Raw genomic sequence first — 18,171 nt, forward strand, 5'->3', positions numbered from 1 at the left:
AAAAGCACAAAAAATATTAAAACATTAATTAAGAAATTAAATTTTTTAGAAATGGCACCTGTAAATGAAACATAAAAAGGGATTCAATTGTTTGCCTTATTTAAAGAAAGGCACACAGTTTCCTATAATTGGTTAGTCCTTTCTCACCTGTGCTGGCAAGCCAAATATACAGCATTCTTGAACTCCAGTTGGGGGCTGCACAGAACCAACTCCGCAAATGGCCCTTGTGCTGTAGTGTGGTTTTGTTATGTCTGACAGCTCGCATCTCTCTGATATTTGCTCTTTCGTTTTTGACTTCAGTATTTTTGGACATTTGTTATGATGCATTGCCATGGCAACAGGGTTGTTTCTTATAACCGGGAGCAGCTGATTAATATCTCAAAAGCTCAAATAATACTTCAACTACAACCCCAAATCCCTGATGAGTTGAAAAGGAGACGCCGTGGATGCAGAGCAGGAGCTAAGAGAAGAGAGAGAAGGAGGAAGTTCAAATCATCTCTTCCGCCGATTATGATGGGCAATGTGAGATCATTGGGAAACAAGTTGGATGAACTCCAAGCCCTACAAAGGACCCAGCCAGAGTACCGGGCATGCAGTATTATGTGTTTTACTGAGACATGGCTGCAGGATCATATCCCCGACTCCAGCGTCTCTCTGCCTGGCTTTTTAACCATACGAGCAGACAGATTTAAAGAGGAGCGGCAAATGTAAAGGAGGTGGACTGGCAGTACTTGTGAACAACAGATGGTGTAATCCAGGACATGTAACTGTGAAGTGTCATCTCTGCAGTCCAGATATTGAACTGTTGGCAGTAAGTTTTCGTCCATATTATTTACCCAGAGTTCACCAGTGTTATTTTGGCAACAGTTTATGTTCCACCTTCCGCTGTTGCCGACACTGCATGTGATGCCATCAGCTCAGTTGTTGCTAAGCTACAGACACAAAACCCCAATGCTTTTGTGGCAATTTCTGGTGATTTTAACCATGCTTCACTCTCTGCTACACTTCCAACGTTTCAACATAAGGCATAAATAAGGCAAACAATTGAATCCCTTTTTATGTTTCAACGCTCTACCAGAGAAAACAAAACATTGGATTTGTTTTATGCAAATGTCAAGGACTCATACATCTCTACAGCAAGACCTCCTCTAGGCAAATCAGATCACAATCTTGTTTTTCTCTGCTCGAAATATAAGCCCCTTGTTCAGAGGCAACCTGTAATAACGAGGACTGTGAGAAAATGGTCACAGGAAGCTGAAGAAGCTCTGCAAGGTTGCTTTGAGGCTACAGACTGGGATGCACTGTGCCAGCCACATGGAGAGGACATCAATGCCATGACTGAGTGTGTAACCGACTATATAAACTTCTGTGTGGATAACATCATCCCCACCTGAACCGTGAGATGCTTCCCCAATAACAAACCTTGGATCACCAGTGACCTGAAGGACCTGCTTAACAAGAAAAAAAGAGCCTTCAGAGAGGGAGACAGAGAATTATTGAGGAGTTTACAGAAGCAACTTAAAGTCAAGATAAGAGACAGCAAGGAGGTGTACAAGAAGAAGCTGGAGAGCAAGCTCCAGCAAAACAATATCAGAGATGTGTGGACAGAGATGAAGAAGATCACGGGCTTCAGCCAGAGGGATGATCGGACCGATGAAGGTCTGGACAGAGCCAATGAACTGAACACATTTTTCAATAGGTTCAGTTCAGAAACAAGCTTCACATCCTCCTCTCCTGCTCACAGCCAAACAGACATTCCACCCTCCTTTGACCCACAGGATACACAGCTGTCCAGTAAGCTCAAATTTTTTATCTTCCACCTCAGCCCTAGACCCTTCTGCTTCTACATGTTTGCCTTCAACCATATCAGAAGATGCTGATGCTCCTTTTGCTTCCCCCTTCCACCTGTGTGTCTCAAGAAGTCAAGTGAAGATGCAACTGGAGAGACTGAATCAGAATAAGGCTGCAGGTCCAGATCATGTCAGCCCTAGAGTCCTGAAGGGCTGTGCAGAGCAGCTCTGTGGGATTCTGCAGCACCTCTTCTTAGCCTGGCCCAGAAGAAGGTTCCGGTGTTGTAGAAGACCTCCTGTCTTGTTCCGGTACCGAAGAAAACTCACCCATCAGTCTTCAATGACTATAGACCTGTTGCCCTGACATTCCACATCATGAAGGTCCTAGAGAGACTCCTGTTGGCCCACCTGAGTAAGCAAACAGTAAACCATCAGGACCCCCTTCAGTTTGCTTATCGCTGTGGAGTTGGAGTTGAAGATGCCATCATACACCTGCTTCAACAAACCCACTGTCATCTGGACAAAGCCAGTAGCACTGTGAGGATCATGTTCTTTGATTTCTCCAGTGCATTTAATACAATCCAACCTGATTTGCTTTGTCAGAAACTCCAGAAGACTCAGGTGGAGGCCTCAACAATCTCCTGGATCAAAGACTACCTGACAAACAGACCACAGTTTGTGAGACTGAAGGGTTGTGAGTCTGACCAGGTAGTCAGCAGCACAGGAGCACCACAGAGGACTGTACTCTCACCATTCCTCTTCACTCTGTACACCTCAGACTTCCAGTACAAGACAGACTCCTGTCATCTGCAGAAATACTCGGATGATTCTGCAGTCGTGGGGTGGATCAGAGATGGACAAGAAGCTGAGTACAGGAAGGTGGTGGACCGCTTTGTGGCATGGTGTGGAAACAATCATCTCATTTTGAATGTGACTAAAACAAAGGAGATGATTGTAGATTTTAAGAGAAACAGGAATAAGTCAAAAACTATTTCCATCATGGGAGAAGAAGTGGAGGTGGTGGAGGAGTATAAATACCTCGGTGTTCACCTGGACAACAGACTAGAGTGGAGATGCAACTGTGAAGCCATCTACAAGAAGGGACAGAGCAGACTGTACTTCTTGAGGAAGCTTAGGTCCTTTGGTGTTTGCAGCAAGATGCTGCATATCTTCTATAAGTCTGTTGTGGAGATTGTGATCTTTTCTACCATCATCTGCTGGGGTAGCAGCATCAGAGCCAGGGGGCTTAAAAAGCTCAACAAGGTGATAAAGAAGGCTGGCTCTGTTCTGGGGACTCCTCTGGAGATCATTGTGGAAAGAAGGATTCTTCATAAAATGAAGAACATAATGGAGAACCCTGAGCATCCTCTTCATGAGACTGTCCTACAACAACAGAGTGTCTTCAGTCAGAGGCTTCTTCAGACCTGCTGTAAGACGGAGCGCTACAGGAGATCCTTCCTGCCCACAGCCATCAGCATCTACAACGGCTCTTTGAGGAAACCTTCATAATATGAGCTATAACATTTAATTTCCCTTTGGGATTAATAAAGTATTTTTGAACTGAATTGAATGTATCTTACATAACTTCTCTTATTGAGGCCAAGTACTTCTCGGTGAACAAAAGTAAGACACCCCTGCATACACACAGAAACAAAAAAAGAGGTACAGATTTTTTTCCCCCTGCAGCAATGCTGTGACTAACCCTATTGACCATTAGGTTATACTTTTAAATATAAGGCATAATATAAGGGTCTACTGGCATATAATATCCATATCTTCAGTAGTCACTGGGCGGGAGGCAGGGTACACGCTGGATAATTTAAGGAGATCAGTTAACATATCAGTCATGTTTTTGGACTGTGGGAGTAGGCCGGAGTACCCGGTGAAAATCCATGCATGTGTGGGGAGAACACGCAAACCCCCAAGCTGGAATCTAAACCCAGATTGCAAGCCAACAGTTCGACCACCTTCAGTTATAGTGAACTTTGGCTCAAAGCAAGTAGCCTAAATGTTCCCAGCTGTTTAGGAGAATGTTGTATGGACAGAGGCCCAGGAGAAAGAAACTGCTGGCTCAGCCTATTGGTGCATACAATACCTTTCCAAAGTATTTAAACCCCTTAAGATTTTCCACATCTGTAAAATTACAGCCACAAACTTTGATGTATTTAACTGGGTTTGTGATAGACAAATACAAAGCACTGTAATTGAAAGGGGAAATGATTCAAAATTTTACACATAAAAACCTGAAAGGCACAATGGATTGGTTTCCACTTTACAATTTTGCAGTACCTTGTGTTCATTCATGACATGAAACACTAAACACTAAAAGGGAAATGAACCTTTTGCAAGGCATGGTACAATTTTCTCATTTAAGTATAAAAACATAGTATTTTGCAAATTTTACATCTTTTTCTTTACAGTACATTCTAAATCATGTACAAAAAACTAAGTGCCAGTAATGCAAGTTATTCCCAGAGCATGAGGCGATACTGTCTCAGTATTTGATATAGACGTGTGCTACTGTAATAGGAGGTTTTATTACACTTATGCACAGCAACAAAAGACAAGTCAACCATAAAGTGTAATGCCAATCTGTATTTTAATGAGACCAGGTTAAAATAAAAACCACTTTAATGAAAGCAGACACTTAAAATCACCATAAATATGCTACATCTACCCTAAGCACAATTTGCATTAACACAGTGAAGCTAACGTGTCAATAGGGACTGCTCAGTGTTACGTAATGCGCAAATGTATCAAGGATATAGGCCTGATTTGCATTAAATGGAAGTAAAGCTATCCCAAGTGTGCAGTGAAAAAAAAATCTAGACGTAAATCAGTTCCAGACTAATGCTTCACAACACCATCCAGCTTAAGATGCCCCACTGCAAACACACACATCCAAAACCTTTTTACACCTGTGAACCGAAGACTCGCTACAGATCGAAGAATTCTTGTAGAAGATTTCTGTTGGCCTCAACATTACTACCTCAATACCCCGATTGCCCTATAATTGACTTTAAAATTAAAAAAACATGAATTAATAATAATATAAAAAACAAAGAGCTCGCCTGCTGCTCTATGTATTCCCATAAACCTCCCTGTATATTTGACTCAAAGATGATCATGAATTCTATTTAGGCGAGATACATCAAAACCTTCACCTTAAACTCAGAAGAAAAAAGAAAAAATCCAAATATCAACGACCAAAGCTCTTCAGCGTTGACTGGCCTTGAGGTTTCAAAGTGACAAAAGTTTGAGCAAGAAAGTTTGATCTTTCTTGCATTAAAAAATAAAAAGGCTTTGTAAAGTCCATTACACTCTTGGTGCCTGTGTAACTACACCACCCACTCTCTCCAACACATGGAAGCTATACACTTATTCAGTCCCAGAATAACTAATTATCTGGATCACGATCTCAGTAAGTGTGTTGGTGAAACCCCCCCCCCAATAAACACGAAAAGACGAAGATAAGGAATCACATGCTATTCTTAGCAAAGCTGCATGAAGTAAAAGTGTGGCACAGCAGTGGCTCAACGGCGAGATGAGGACGATACACTTGAACCCTTTCACGTTGAGAGGATGCAACTTTTTTTTCTTTCTTTTAAAAAGTCATGAAGAAACATGGTGGCTTTTATTTTTCAATCCCAACCATTGTCCTTTATCATATGGGACAGCTCGATGATGTACTTCCCCTCTTTGTACTTCTGGCTGAGTTCGAAGGCCTGCTCCTGCAGAGAAAAGACACAAAGTTTGAAGAGAGTATTGACCTTCTGTTAGTGGACAGTTTAATTCACAACAAATGTTTCCAATTTGGTGTGGAGCCCTTACATCATGCTCTGTAGAATCCAGGCATGGACCGGTACCAAGGTAAACCAAGGGTTTCAAAATCGTTAAAACTCACACCAGTAAAGGACTGGAAAGACAATATATTTCTAGTTGTAGTGCTGCCCGGGCCTGATTATTACCAGAGCTGCAGAACCAAGAAACTCCTGAAGCAGAACCTGCCTCGATACATAAAGAAGGCCGAAAGACCTAAGAAAGCAACACATCACTAAAGCCCTCCAGGTTCTACCCACTTTAATTAAGGTCAGAGCTCAAGACTCAACAATAAAGAAGAGACAAAACGGCATCTATGAGAGAGTTCTAAGGTGACGATCCCAAACACATTTGGGAAAATATTCTGAGATAAGTTGAACTTCTTAAAGAGATACCTGTTGCACATTTGTTTTAAATAGAAACAATTAGATTATGTTATATATATGCTTAAATTATTTTGTAAATACCAAGATACTGTGTAACCATTGTAATTTGACTCAAGGTTATCATACAGAGAGGTCGTCACACCCGGCCTGGAGGCAGAAACACTTTATTGCTTAGATGGTTACATTTACAACATTTTTACAAACTAATATGCAACAACTTTGTTTAAAAAAAATAAAATTGCTGCAACAATAAACATTTGTTGTTTCAGTAAACTTTTCCTTAATGTGCAGCTTTTAAAAACAGAAACAAACCTGTTTGTGCCTTCCATGATTTTATTCCATTTCAAATGACCTGCAGAGTTTTAAAGTCCAACATTTATAGCAAACAGAGGCAAACTCTGTAACAGGAAACAAATACTAGCTATCCCAGTTATTGTTTTACTTAACAGCATTACTATTGCATAATGCATGGGAAGCAATTAGTGTGCATATCCCAGAGTAATAATGAACTGACCAGTTAGAGTTCATAAGACTTGGAAGGGATGGGTTTTTATTTTGAAATGAAACTAAATAATGTATCATTTAACCTTCACAATAATGCACCACTTGGTGTCAGTCTATCATAAAATTCAAGTATAGTTTGATGAATTAAAGCTTGTGTTTGTAAAGTGACTAAATGAGCCAAGTCCAAGAAGTATGAATACTTTTTTTTAAAAGCCCTCCTACAGTGCCTTGAAAAAAGTCATTTCAATATTTGTTAACACTGTTTTATGTGATGGATTGGTACAAAAATTGCACAAAAAGCTGGTAGTGAAATGAGACAAATATATATATACAGGTCCTTCTCAAAATATTAGCATATTGTGATAAAGTTCATTATTTTCCATAATGTCATGATGAAAATTTAACATTCATATATTTTAGATTCATTGCACACTAACTGAAATATTTCAGGTCTTTTATTGTTTTAATACAGATGATTTTGGCATACAGCTCATGAAAACCCAAAATTCCTATCTCACAAAATTAGCATATCATTAAAAGGGTCTCTAAACGAGCTATGAACCTAATCATCTGAATCAACGAGTTAACTCTAAACACCTGCAAAAGATTCCTGAGGCCTTTAAAACTCCCAGCCTGGTTCATCACTCAAAACCCCAATCATGGGTAAGACTGCCGACCTGACTGCTGTCCAGAAGGCCACTATTGACACCCTCAAGCAAGAGGGTAAGACACAGAAATAAATTTCTGAACGAATAGGCTGTTCCCAGAGTGCTGTATCAAGGCACCTCAGTGGGAAGTCTGTGGGAAGGAAAAAGTGTGGCAGAAAACGCTGCACAACGAGAAGAGATGACCGGACCCTGAGGAAGATTGTGGAGAAGGGCCGATTCCAGACCTTGGGGGACCTGCGGAAGCAGTGGACTGAGTCTAGAGTAGAAACATTCAGAGCCACGGTGCACAGGCGTGTGCAGGAAATGGGCTACAGGTGCAGCATTCCCCAGGTCAAGCCACTTTTGAACCAGAAACAGCGGCAGAAGCGCCTGACCTGGGCTTCAGAGAAGCAGCACTGGACTGTTGCTCAGTGGTCCAAAGTACTTTTTTCGGATGAAAGCAAATTCTGCATGTCATTCGGAAATCAAGGTGCCAGAGTCTGGAGGAAGACTGGGGAGAAGGAAATGCCAAAATGCCAGAAGTCCAGTGTCAAGTACCCACAGTCAGTGATGGTCTGGGGTGCCGTGTCAGCTGCTGGTGTTGGTCCACTGTGTTTTATCAAGGGCAGGGTCAATGCAGCTAGCTATCAGGAGATTTTGGAGCACTTCATGCTTCCATCTGCTGAAAAGCTTTATGGAGATGAAGATTTCATTTTTCAGCACGACCTGGCACCTGCTCACAGTGCCAAAACCACTGGTAAATGGTTTACTGACCATGGTATCACTGTGCTCAATTGGGCTGCCAACTCTCCTGACCTGAACCCCATAGAGAATCTGTGGGATATTGTGAAGAGAACGTTGAGAGACTCAAGACCCAACACTCTGGATGAGCTAAAGGCCGCTATCGAAGCATCCTGGGCCTCCATAAGACCTCAGCAGTGCCACAGGCTGATTGCCTCCATGCCACGCCGCATTGAAGCAGTCATTTCTGCCAAAGGATTCCCGACCAAGTATTGAGTGCATAACTGTACATGATTATTTGAAGGTTGACGTTTTTTGTATTAAAAACACTTTTCTTTTATTGGTCGGATGAAATATGCTAATTTTGTGAGATAGGAATTTTGGGTTTTCATGAGCTGTATGCCAAAATCATCTGTATTAAGACAATAAAAGACCTGAAATATTTCAGTTAGTGTGCAATGAATCTAAAATATATGAATGTTAAATTGTCATCATGACATTATGGAAAATAATGAACTTTATCACAATATGCTAATATTTTGAGAAGGACCTGTATATAAAAAAACACAACTTCCTGCTTTTATACATGTTCATTTGTATTCCCCCTTGGCTATGAAGCCCCGAAGAGTTCAAGGAGCTGGTGCAACCAGTTATCTATAAAAGTCACATATTTAGTGAAATGAGGTCCACCTGTGTGCAATCTAGGTTTCACATGATCTGTCAGTATAAACACACCTTTCCTCAACGGCCCCAGAAGCTGCAACACATGTAGGGGGCATCACACATGAAGACCAAGGAGTTCTCCGAACAAGTCAGGGACAAAGTTGTTGAGAAGTACAAGTCAGGGTGGGGTTATCAAAAAAATGTCCAAATGTTTGACGTTCCTCCAGAGCGCCATCAAATCCATCATCTTGAAATGGAAAGCCAATGCTTCCGCAACAAACCTGCCAAGTATTGACTTCAGGGGGATGAACAGTTATGCACGCTGATGTTTTCTGTTATTTTGTCCTTTTTCTTGTTTGCTTCACAATAAAAAAAAAAAAAAAAACATCTTCAAAGTTGTAAGCATGTTTTATAAATGAAACAGTGAAAATAATCCATTTAAATTCCCGATTGTGAGGCAGCTAAACATCAAAAATCCCAAGGGGGGTGATTACTTTTGCAAGGCACTGTCTCTAAATTATGCAGTTTCTTTTCGGTTGGATGTTTTGAACACCAACCTGGAACACAGTGAGAAATGTTTTTTTGCAATCATTTACTAGATCCACACAGAACCTTTAGGTGTAGTTAGAGTTACTTACGTATTTCCATCCCAGAGTGGTGTGGCAGTTTTCACAGTAAATATCAGCCACAGCGTGGAGTCCTGTAAGCAGCACCCTCTCCTCAGCGGGACCACAGCCAACATTAACCCTGAAATTAACAGCAGTGTCACAGATCAGATGTTTGTTCTATAACCAAGCCTCTATCCTCAACAGCACAGTACTATGTCTCTTTATAGGGAAAGTTTATTGAACATGAAAAGAAACATACCATGACATTTCTTAAAAAATAATGACCATCAAGATTTAAGCACATCTAATGCAGTTTAATAAGCTCAGTTCTGTTATTGTGTATTGCTGACCCACTAACCCAAAAATCAAGCATGACCAAAGTGAACCAACTGAACTTTGGGGTCCAGTCTACTTATCTACTGACAGTTTGGTTTGCATAAACACATTCGATATTACAAATTTGTTCAGATGGAAACAGAACATATCAGAAACTGCATGCTTTGGAAAAAAGATCAGAGATTGCCAAGTATTTCAAAGAGGACATTTGAGGAAGTGGAAAAAAAAAACAACAACTCATGATTAAATAAACAAATCTGTTATGAAACTTGTGGTTATGTCCAAAATACTCACACTGAGTTAAAGAGGTATGCTCGTCCTTGGCTGCCTTGAAATGACTGGAAGAAAAATAAAATCCCCCCCACATGAAATCAAGAACTGAATAATCATTTGTTTCTTGCAGATTTGTCTATTTTTAATACTCAAGAGAACTGAAAAGCACACAAAGAAAAGCATTACAGTAGAGGCTTGGCAGAATGTTTACCTTTGAGATAAGATCGTCATGGTTTGCCAGATGGGCGCGGCAGTGCACGCAGCTGTAACGCCGGTGGCAAGAGTCTAGGTAAGCCTGGAAAGTCTTGGCTTTAGTCAGCTTCACCATGTCTGTGCAGGAAAAAGGCAGGGTGAACATGTTGCATTACTGTATATGGTAATCCAGGCAAAACTGCTTTGGATTTCATAATATATATTTATATTATATTGTAGATATGTTTATACTGTTTAATTTGTATTGTATTGCACCGACTACGCCAAAACAAATTCCTTGTATGTCCAAAAACGTACTTGGCAATAAAGCTTTTCTGATTCTGATTCTGATTTGGTTGAACAGAATTCAGGTCCGATCACTGAAGAGCCACATTTTAAACATATTTTCTACCTACTGCATGCAGCTTACTAAATAAAGCTTTATAGTTATAATGGGTTCAAAGTTCTAGAACTGGAGAAAATTGGTTACTGTCTGATCTAAAAATGCACCCATCAGGTTTTTCCTGGATGATAGTCTTTCTGACTCCAATGTTCTGTTCTTAAAAAAAGGGAACAATTTGGTGCATATCTTTTGAGTTTGTAGTTTTGCATCAAAAGAAAATGAAGTAGTTCCAAAATGATCCCGATATGTTTACCAGAGCATGTCCCTAATATTCATTAATAGAGAAAAAAATTCAAAATGACAAAAAACTGATTTTTCACTGTTTGACTGGTCAATCATTATTTTGAACATAGAAGAAGAAAACAAAAGGCGTTTAATTGGTGCATCTCGATTTGTCCGGATATCGGTATTGGCCAGTTTTTTCCTTGATCGGATCTGATGTGATCAGCAGGTTAAAAGACAATTCCAATTTGTTTACCATGTTCAATAACCAACTGTAAACACCACATCAACCGACAACAACATGTACTTCCATGAACTTTTTAAATAATAATCAGAATCTGCAGCTCAGACCTAAAAGAAAACCTGTTCTTAGGAAAGCCTGATCGGTGCATATTTGGTTATTAACTGATTTAAAGATGCACTGATCAACTATTCCTGGCCTACATTGATTTCCAATTTTCTCAGAAGTTGTGTTTTGATTTGACCAGTTCCAATGTCTGGTTTTAAAGACCATAACATGAAAAAGACATAAAAAAAAAACAGTTTCGGGGTTTTTGAAGATGGAAGTTTCAGATCAAACAGGAAATAAAAAATATAAATACGTATTGGCCATGTAAAACCTAATCAGTTCATCTCTAACAATGCTAGACTTTGGATATCTAAGCTTCCTCACAATCTAAACTGAAGGAACTATGTTGAAAGGTCAAATGTAGTAAGCATTTCTCAATTTCCACATTTCGTCGGTCTCATTTTCATTTAAAAAAACGAAAATTTATCTTTTCTGAAGTATAGAAGCAATTCGCATTTGCATTCAATTAGCAGTGAGTTCTATGATCCTTTATCAACAAGACCAAACAGGCAAAGATAGTTCAGCATGCCCTCTTCCTGTTTCAAAACCATTTGCACAACCAATCTTTGGCCCAATAAAGCCACCAGTTAGTCCGTTTTTGATATGCAGAGCTGTTTTCACACTGATAAGCGTCTACATGAGCACCTAAATGGATCAAAACATAAATTAAATACAAAGGAGATCACTAGCATGCTAGCTGCGCAAAGTCGGTACTGTAGCGAAGATGGATTAAATGTTTCCATTTGTTTTCACTCACCTGCTAAAACCGAAGCTGTTCAACGACGGTCTACAGTGGCTGACAGTATAAAAGCAGAAACAAAGAGCAAATATTAGGACGTGAAGTCCAGCCTTTAGCTCGGCTCGGTGCTACAGCCCTCCACGCGCTGACGGTTGGGGACGAAAACCCAGCTCTGATTGTTGTTGTAAAGGAGCCCGCGTTCTGTTCCGACTCGAAAACAACGTCCTTCCACGACTTTTTCAAAAGCAGGAGCCGGGATTCGGACAATGTTGTCAGGGTGACAGACCAGAGGGCAATGCGTTCCCTACGGTACAAAAATGTTGTTTGTTTATGAAAGCACGCAGATGGAGGAAGGGTGAAGGCTGCAAAACAAACCTCCGTCGACCAATCACAACTCACAAAAGACGTTTAGAATGTGGGTCAACCAATCAGCTTCGGCTTCACATGAGCCTTTTATGGCTATCAAAAGGCTTTCTTTTCAATCCACTTTCATAAATGTTGGGTTGTCTTTAGTGATGGGAAGTCCGATTCGTTTCCAGGATTCGGATGTTGTGGCTGTGCTGACAAGAAGAGTCCGATCTTTCTACTCTCAAACTGTTCTATACTTAGGGCTTGCTCTAGCTTCATAAGGAAGGCAAGTTTTTATGTACTGATATTGTTCAATCAACTTTATATTCTTAATGCAATTTTATTAAATATCTAATAAAGTTAAGATTAGAATGATATAAGGCCCTGGTGGATTTAGATGTAAAATTATTTTCAGTCAGCCAAGAGGTTTGTTTCTGATAGGAAATTAGCCGATACCTCTCAAAAGATAATAAAACAATGTAAATAGAGAATCACTAGAAAAACCTCGTCGTGGTCTTCCTCCGCTTATCCGGGACCGGGTCACGGGGTCAGCAGACTCAGCAGACACCCTGACGTCCCTCTCTCCAGACACCACCTCCAGCTCCTCCGGGGGGAAGCCCAAGGCGTTCCCAGGCCAGCCGAGAGACATAGTCCCTCTAGTGTGTCCTGGGCCATCCCCTTGGCCTCCTACCGATGGGACGTGCCTGGAACACCTCCCGAGGAAGGCGTCCAGGAGCCATCCGGTATAGATGCCCGAGCCACCTCAACTGGCTCCTCTCGATGTGGAGGAGCAGCGGCTCTACTTCGAGCCCCTCCCGGATGGCCGAGCTCCTCACCCTATCTCTAAGGGAGTGCCCGGCCACCCTACAGAAGAAGCTAATTTCAGCCGCTTGTATCCGGGATCTCCTTCTTTCGCCCATGACCCAAAGTTCATGGCCATAGGTGAGGGTAGGAACGTAGACCGACCAGTAAATCGAGAGCTTCGCTTCTCGGCTCAGCTCTCTCTCTTCACCACAACGGACCGGCACAGCGCCCCCATTACTGCAGCAGCCGCACCGATCCATCTGTCGATCTCCCGCTCCATTCTTCCCTCACTCGTGAACAAGACCCCGAGATACTTAAACTCCTCCACTCGAGGCAGGAACTACCCTCCAACCTGAAGAGGACAAGCCACCCTTTTCCGGTTGAGAACCATGGCCTCGGACTTGGCTGCGAACCGCCACAGCGCATGCTGTAGGTCTTGGCTAGAGGGGGCCAGCAGGACCACGTCATCTGCAAAAAGAAGAGACAAAATCCACTGGTTCCCAAACCAGACCCCCTCCGGCCCTTGGTTGCGTCTAGAAATCCTGTCCATAAAAGTTATGAACAGGACTGGTGACCACACTGCTCAGAAGGAGCAGTGTGGTCTTTGTCCCGTCCGTGGAACACTGGACCAGCTCTATACCCTCTACAGGGTACTCAAGGGTTCATGGGACTTTGCCCAACCGGTCTACATGTGCTTTGTGGACCTGGAGAAAGCATTCGACTGTGTCCCTCGTGATGCCCTGTGGTTTGGTGCTCCAGGAGTATGGAGTCGGGGGCCCTTTATTAGGGGCCATCTGGTCTCTGTACAAGTGGAGCTGGAGTTTGGTTCGCATTGCCGGCACTAAGTCGGACCTGTTCCCGGTGCATGTTGGACTCCAGCAGGAAAAACCTAATTCATGTTTTTATTTAGATTTAGATAAAAAAAATTTAATGTACAAATTATTAATTCTCTTCTCAATAATTAAGCTTTTTGCATGTTTCCACTGCTATTTTGAACATTATCTTTGGTGATATTGAGCTCCAAATCTTTGAGAATGGAGGGCCTCCTGGAGAGACTATAGCAGAGCCATGCAAAACGTTAATAGTGCTTCTAGTCAAAAGAAACGTGGTGTTAGGAATAACCTTTATTAATATGACTCAGCTGTTTTTCTCATTCATACCATAGTAATATAAAACATAAGTTCTAATGTTTCCCTTTTGTTAGAATAGGACAAGAATGCTCATTGACACACATTACAAGGATAAATGGCCCAAGGGTTGTCATGAATTACCTGAAGCTGGGGCACTGGGTTTGATAGTGGAGTAGCCGGTATAACTGGTTTGATTAGAAAGCTACAGCACACTTAGATTAAGGATGGACAACTGCTACTACACAATCTAACAGATAGACACCACAATGGTGACACATAGTCTACTGATAATCACTGAGGGAGGCCACATCCATTGCATTGGATTGCCAGATATAAAACTACATGTGACCTTCTATCGAGGCTCTTCGTCATCCTCTAACAGACGGTGACGGTCCGAGATGGGAGCCTCAGCGCTGATCTCTGTAATCATTCCTCTGCCTTAATTTAGATTAAAAGAGCTAAAAGTTAGAAACTGGTTGAGAGTCGTTCCTTGAAGAGTCAGTGTTAGATAAAGTGTGTGATCGCTTCTGGGGACCAAGGACCGGAGGAACTCCGAGGCGTCTGACCGCCAACAGCGTGCGGTAGCTCGGACAGTGGTGAAATAAAATTATCACTTTAAACCTAAATCTACCAATTGTAATAATAATTTTAGCCCTAACTGTATATTAAATCAAACAAAAAACACATTGAAGTCACAAGCAAGTGTCACTGTACTCAGGCTTTTGGTGTATGCTGTGATCAATTTGTCTCAGAGTTTGCAACTCTGAAAACACTGAGTTCGCTTTTTGTTTTGGTTCTTATTATTATTTACACAATGTGCGACAATGTATTTCACTTAATTTCATGTATTAGAACACTAAAGGAACATGTTTAGAAATAGAGATTGTACAGTAATATGTGTGCTACTGGGTTGATCTAATATAAACAGAAGTGTTAATAAATTGCTTATAAAGGCAACTTTCACTGTGTTCTATATACTCTGCAACCATATTGGATAACAAAGTTGGTGAGTACTCAGTGAGCTCCAACTTTCCCAGTTGTAATTCTGACTAAAAACCTGGAAAAATTCACTTTCAACTAAAAAATATATGATGGCCCAGACAGTTCAACTAAAAACAAATGCTACAGCACATCAACAGAAGCCTCAACACAACAACACAAGCCATCTATGTTCTATTAACACCCGATCAAGCCAGATGGGCATTAACAGAACTTTTACTGCTTGTCAGTTTCAGTCATTCAAAGACAACATATTGACTAAAAAGAATTTCAAAAAAAGTCAAACCCATAATAAGCTCTTCCCAAAACCTACAAAGAAGTTTCCATTGATCGAAAGACATATAAGCCTTTTATGTCAGTTATAATGTCATTGCTCTATGAGCTTAATTTCCATTTAATTCTCTCAAACCTGGGCTAAACAGATGATATTCTTTTATTGATGGCCTTCTTATTGAGTCGAACATTTGCAGCACCAGTTTTTAGCACTTCACATAGTTTCTGTTGTTCAGCATACTACCAGTTGAAAGCTTAGACATGTGACATGACAAACAGTTGATTTAGAGGAACACGAAGACAACAAGCCACTTAAATCATAAGGAATATTACAAATAACATCGGTTTATAGATATTTTGACTGATTCAAAGCTTCTCTCTTTGGAACTAATATAACAAAGAGCTAGATTTGGTTTTTAACTCTGTTGTCAAACAACTCAGCATAGGCAAATGGTTAAGAAAAATCCAGCCTTTGTTTCACCAACAGACGGATTGATTATCATTGTTGCAGTGCTGCTGGACTTTGGCCTGGGAGAACAGGGAAGCAGGTGACATTCATTGCACATGTTAACCATTAGGTAGAAAAATGGAATAAAATGCAGATGTATTGTGTCATTATAACAGTACCCTGCATGTGTGTGCATGTTCAGTTCCTTGCAAAAGTATTCACAGCCCTTGAATGGTTTCACTTTTTGTGATGTGACAAGCACCAGCTTTGTTTTCTTTTTTGACATTGATGTTACGTGACAGAACAACACTAAAGTTCAAAAAGTACTGTGGTGTGAAAAAGTGTTTGACCCCGTTCCAGATTTCTTATTTTTATGCATGTTTGTCAACTGAAATATCTCAGATCATCAAACAAATTAGAATATTAGTCAAAGACAACACAAAAAAACGCAAAAGGCACTTTTGAAATGAAGGTTTTTATTATTAAGGGAGAAAAACAATCCAAACCTACATTAACCTGTGTGAAAAAGTGATTGCCCTCTAAACCTAATAACTGGTTGGGCAATCCATAGCAGACCTGATGATCTGCAACACTAAAGTGTGACATGTATTCTTTTTATCCCTTTTTAATCTGATACCCCTGAATTAAATCCAGTGCGCTCAACTGCCTTCAACAATCAGCTAATTAGTGAAAAAGCCTGTGTTTATTTAAATTTCAGTATAAATCCAGCTGTTTTGTGAATGTCTCAGAGGTTTGGTAGAAAACCACGAAGACCAAGGAACACAGCAGACGGGTCAGGGAGAAATCTTGATCTTAAAACAGGGTCAGGCAGAGGTGGGTAGTAACCTTTTGAAAAAAATGTACACCTCAGAGTATTTCAACTTTCACTTTCACAGGAAAATTTGGGTACTCCTCTATTCAACTCCAGTAATTTCTCTATTTTGCACAGTTCCTGTCAGGATCTGTCTGTTAGGTTTTTGTATTGTAATGGAAATTCTTTTATTAAGTGTTCCATAGTGTATGACCTTTAGGTTACCTCACTCCTCAGAACATCTGTGTTAGAGGAGGAAGCTGTAAAGCCATTATCAGAAGTTTAATGGTTAAAACTCATGCTTTAGGGGGATGTGCAGATGGGTTTGTTCCTAGATAACTTTGTCACCTCTGAACCCGAGAAGGGTCTGGGGTCATAAAACACAGACTCTTTGAAGTTGAGATAACACTGTTATGTTTGGTATACATACTGTGTGTAAATGTTGATCGGGGCTCTGCTTCACTGACTAACCTCAGTGACAGGGTCTTCAAAGGCTGAATGCCTTTGAATAAAACTTATAAAGACAAAGTCCGGATTTTCTCTTGTTGTGAGTCAACTTCTCTCCACTTTGATAAGAAAATTCCAATACAGTATTTGTCTACTTTCTGCTCAGCCAGGTGCTTTTCTCTTAATTCGGGTTTATTTACATTTCTTCTGTTTAGTTTTGTTACTTCCTTGTTTCTTGTTGTAGATATGTTTAGTTTATGTTTCCTTATAAAGCATCTTTCCCCCTTGGTTATGTCCCCTAGTTTAGTTTCATTGTTTACTGTTTCTGTTCAATAGACATGTCCCCGTTTTCTTCCTGCACTCTGCTCAGTCAGGTTACTGGACACCAGCTGTTTCATATCCCTCCTGATTAGTTCCTCTCTAAGTTCATTGGTCTATACTCCACTTCCCTCAGTATTTGAGTTTTGGTTTTCATTGTTTGCCTCTAGTTCCTCTTGTGTCACCCTGTTTGTTACCCTGACTGCTACATGAGTCCATGCTCCTGTCATGTTCCTGTTATTCACCTGCCTGAGTTCCTGTATCTTATCTAACTGTAAGGTTGTTGGTCATTAAATCCTTCTCATCATATTCATACGCCCTGCATTTGGGTCCCACCTCAACAATCATCATGACAGTTCTGACATGTTACCTACTGTAAGTGTTTGGTTTCAAAAGCTTTATGTTGGGACAAAATGATATGAAAATGTTTATTTCTTCTTCCTAAATTCATTTGACGTTATTTTTACTTATTTTTTATTTTATTAAAAAAAATTTATTTGCTCCAAACGTTATATATTTTTATATGGGAGGGTTAGAGTTATGATTACACCATTTTGTACAAATTCAGTCAGATATTATGATCAAACAGTGATCAGTACTTGAGTAATTTTTTTTACCAAATACTTACATTCCTACTTAAGTGTTTACCTGGGTGACTACTTTTCACTTCAAGAATGGTTAAAATCCTTGACCTAAATCCAACTGAGAACCCGTAACAAGATAAAATTCCAGTTAAGGTTATTATGTTCAGGCCTAATAGTACCTCCTGCAACCCGCTTATTATTTATTGTTCCCTTGAGTCATACATCAAACAGCATGTCACAAATTCAGGAGTAGTTATGGACTCGGATTTTAAATTTAAATAAACAGCTCCCCTCAGTTTTGCAAACAAGTTTCTTTCAGCTAAGGCAAAGAGCAAAA

At 40.5% G+C, this 18,171-nt stretch overlaps 1 protein-coding gene across 2 annotated transcripts; it reads right to left on the reverse strand.

Annotated features, from left to right (window-relative positions):
• Nucleotides 1-4,370: 4,370 nt before the first annotated feature.
• Nucleotides 4,371-11,976, reverse strand: LOC124863706 (protein yippee-like 3). 2 transcript variants are annotated; one of them, XM_047358145.1, is made up of 5 exons: nt 11,691-11,972; nt 9,979-10,097; nt 9,789-9,832; nt 9,189-9,297; nt 4,371-5,521 (listed from the first exon to the last, which is right to left on the reverse strand). In XM_047358145.1, the coding sequence occupies exons 2-5, from the start codon at nt 10,093-10,095 to the stop codon at nt 5,432-5,434; spliced, it is 360 nt and encodes a 119-aa protein (XP_047214101.1). In that variant the 5' UTR covers nt 10,096-10,097; nt 11,691-11,972; the 3' UTR covers nt 4,371-5,431. The 2 variants fall into 2 exon arrangements, with proteins under 2 accessions (XP_047214101.1, XP_047214103.1); XM_047358147.1 differs by lacking the exon at nt 4,371-5,521 and adding an exon at nt 8,436-9,107 and having other exon boundaries at nt 11,691-11,976.
• Nucleotides 11,977-18,171: the final 6,195 nt, after the last annotated feature.

This window comes from Girardinichthys multiradiatus, chromosome Y, assembly GCF_021462225.1.
Source record: "Girardinichthys multiradiatus isolate DD_20200921_A chromosome Y, DD_fGirMul_XY1, whole genome shotgun sequence".
NCBI classification, from domain to species: Eukaryota; Metazoa; Chordata; class Actinopteri; order Cyprinodontiformes; family Goodeidae; genus Girardinichthys; species Girardinichthys multiradiatus.

Excerpts from the sequence above, each read along its gene's own strand:
- LOC124863706 (XM_047358145.1), bottom strand. The coding sequence starts at position 10,095 with ATGGTGAAGCTGACTAAAGCCAAGACTTTCCAGGCTTACCTAGACTCT. Across the intron at positions 9,833-9,978 it reads ATGACGATCTTATCTCAAAG|TCATTTCAAGGCAGCCAAGG; the intron begins GTAAACATTCTG and ends TTTTTCTTCCAG. Across the intron at positions 5,522-9,188 it reads CCACTCTGGGATGGAAATAC|GAGCAGGCCTTCGAACTCAG; the intron begins GTAAGTAACTCT and ends TTTTCTCTGCAG.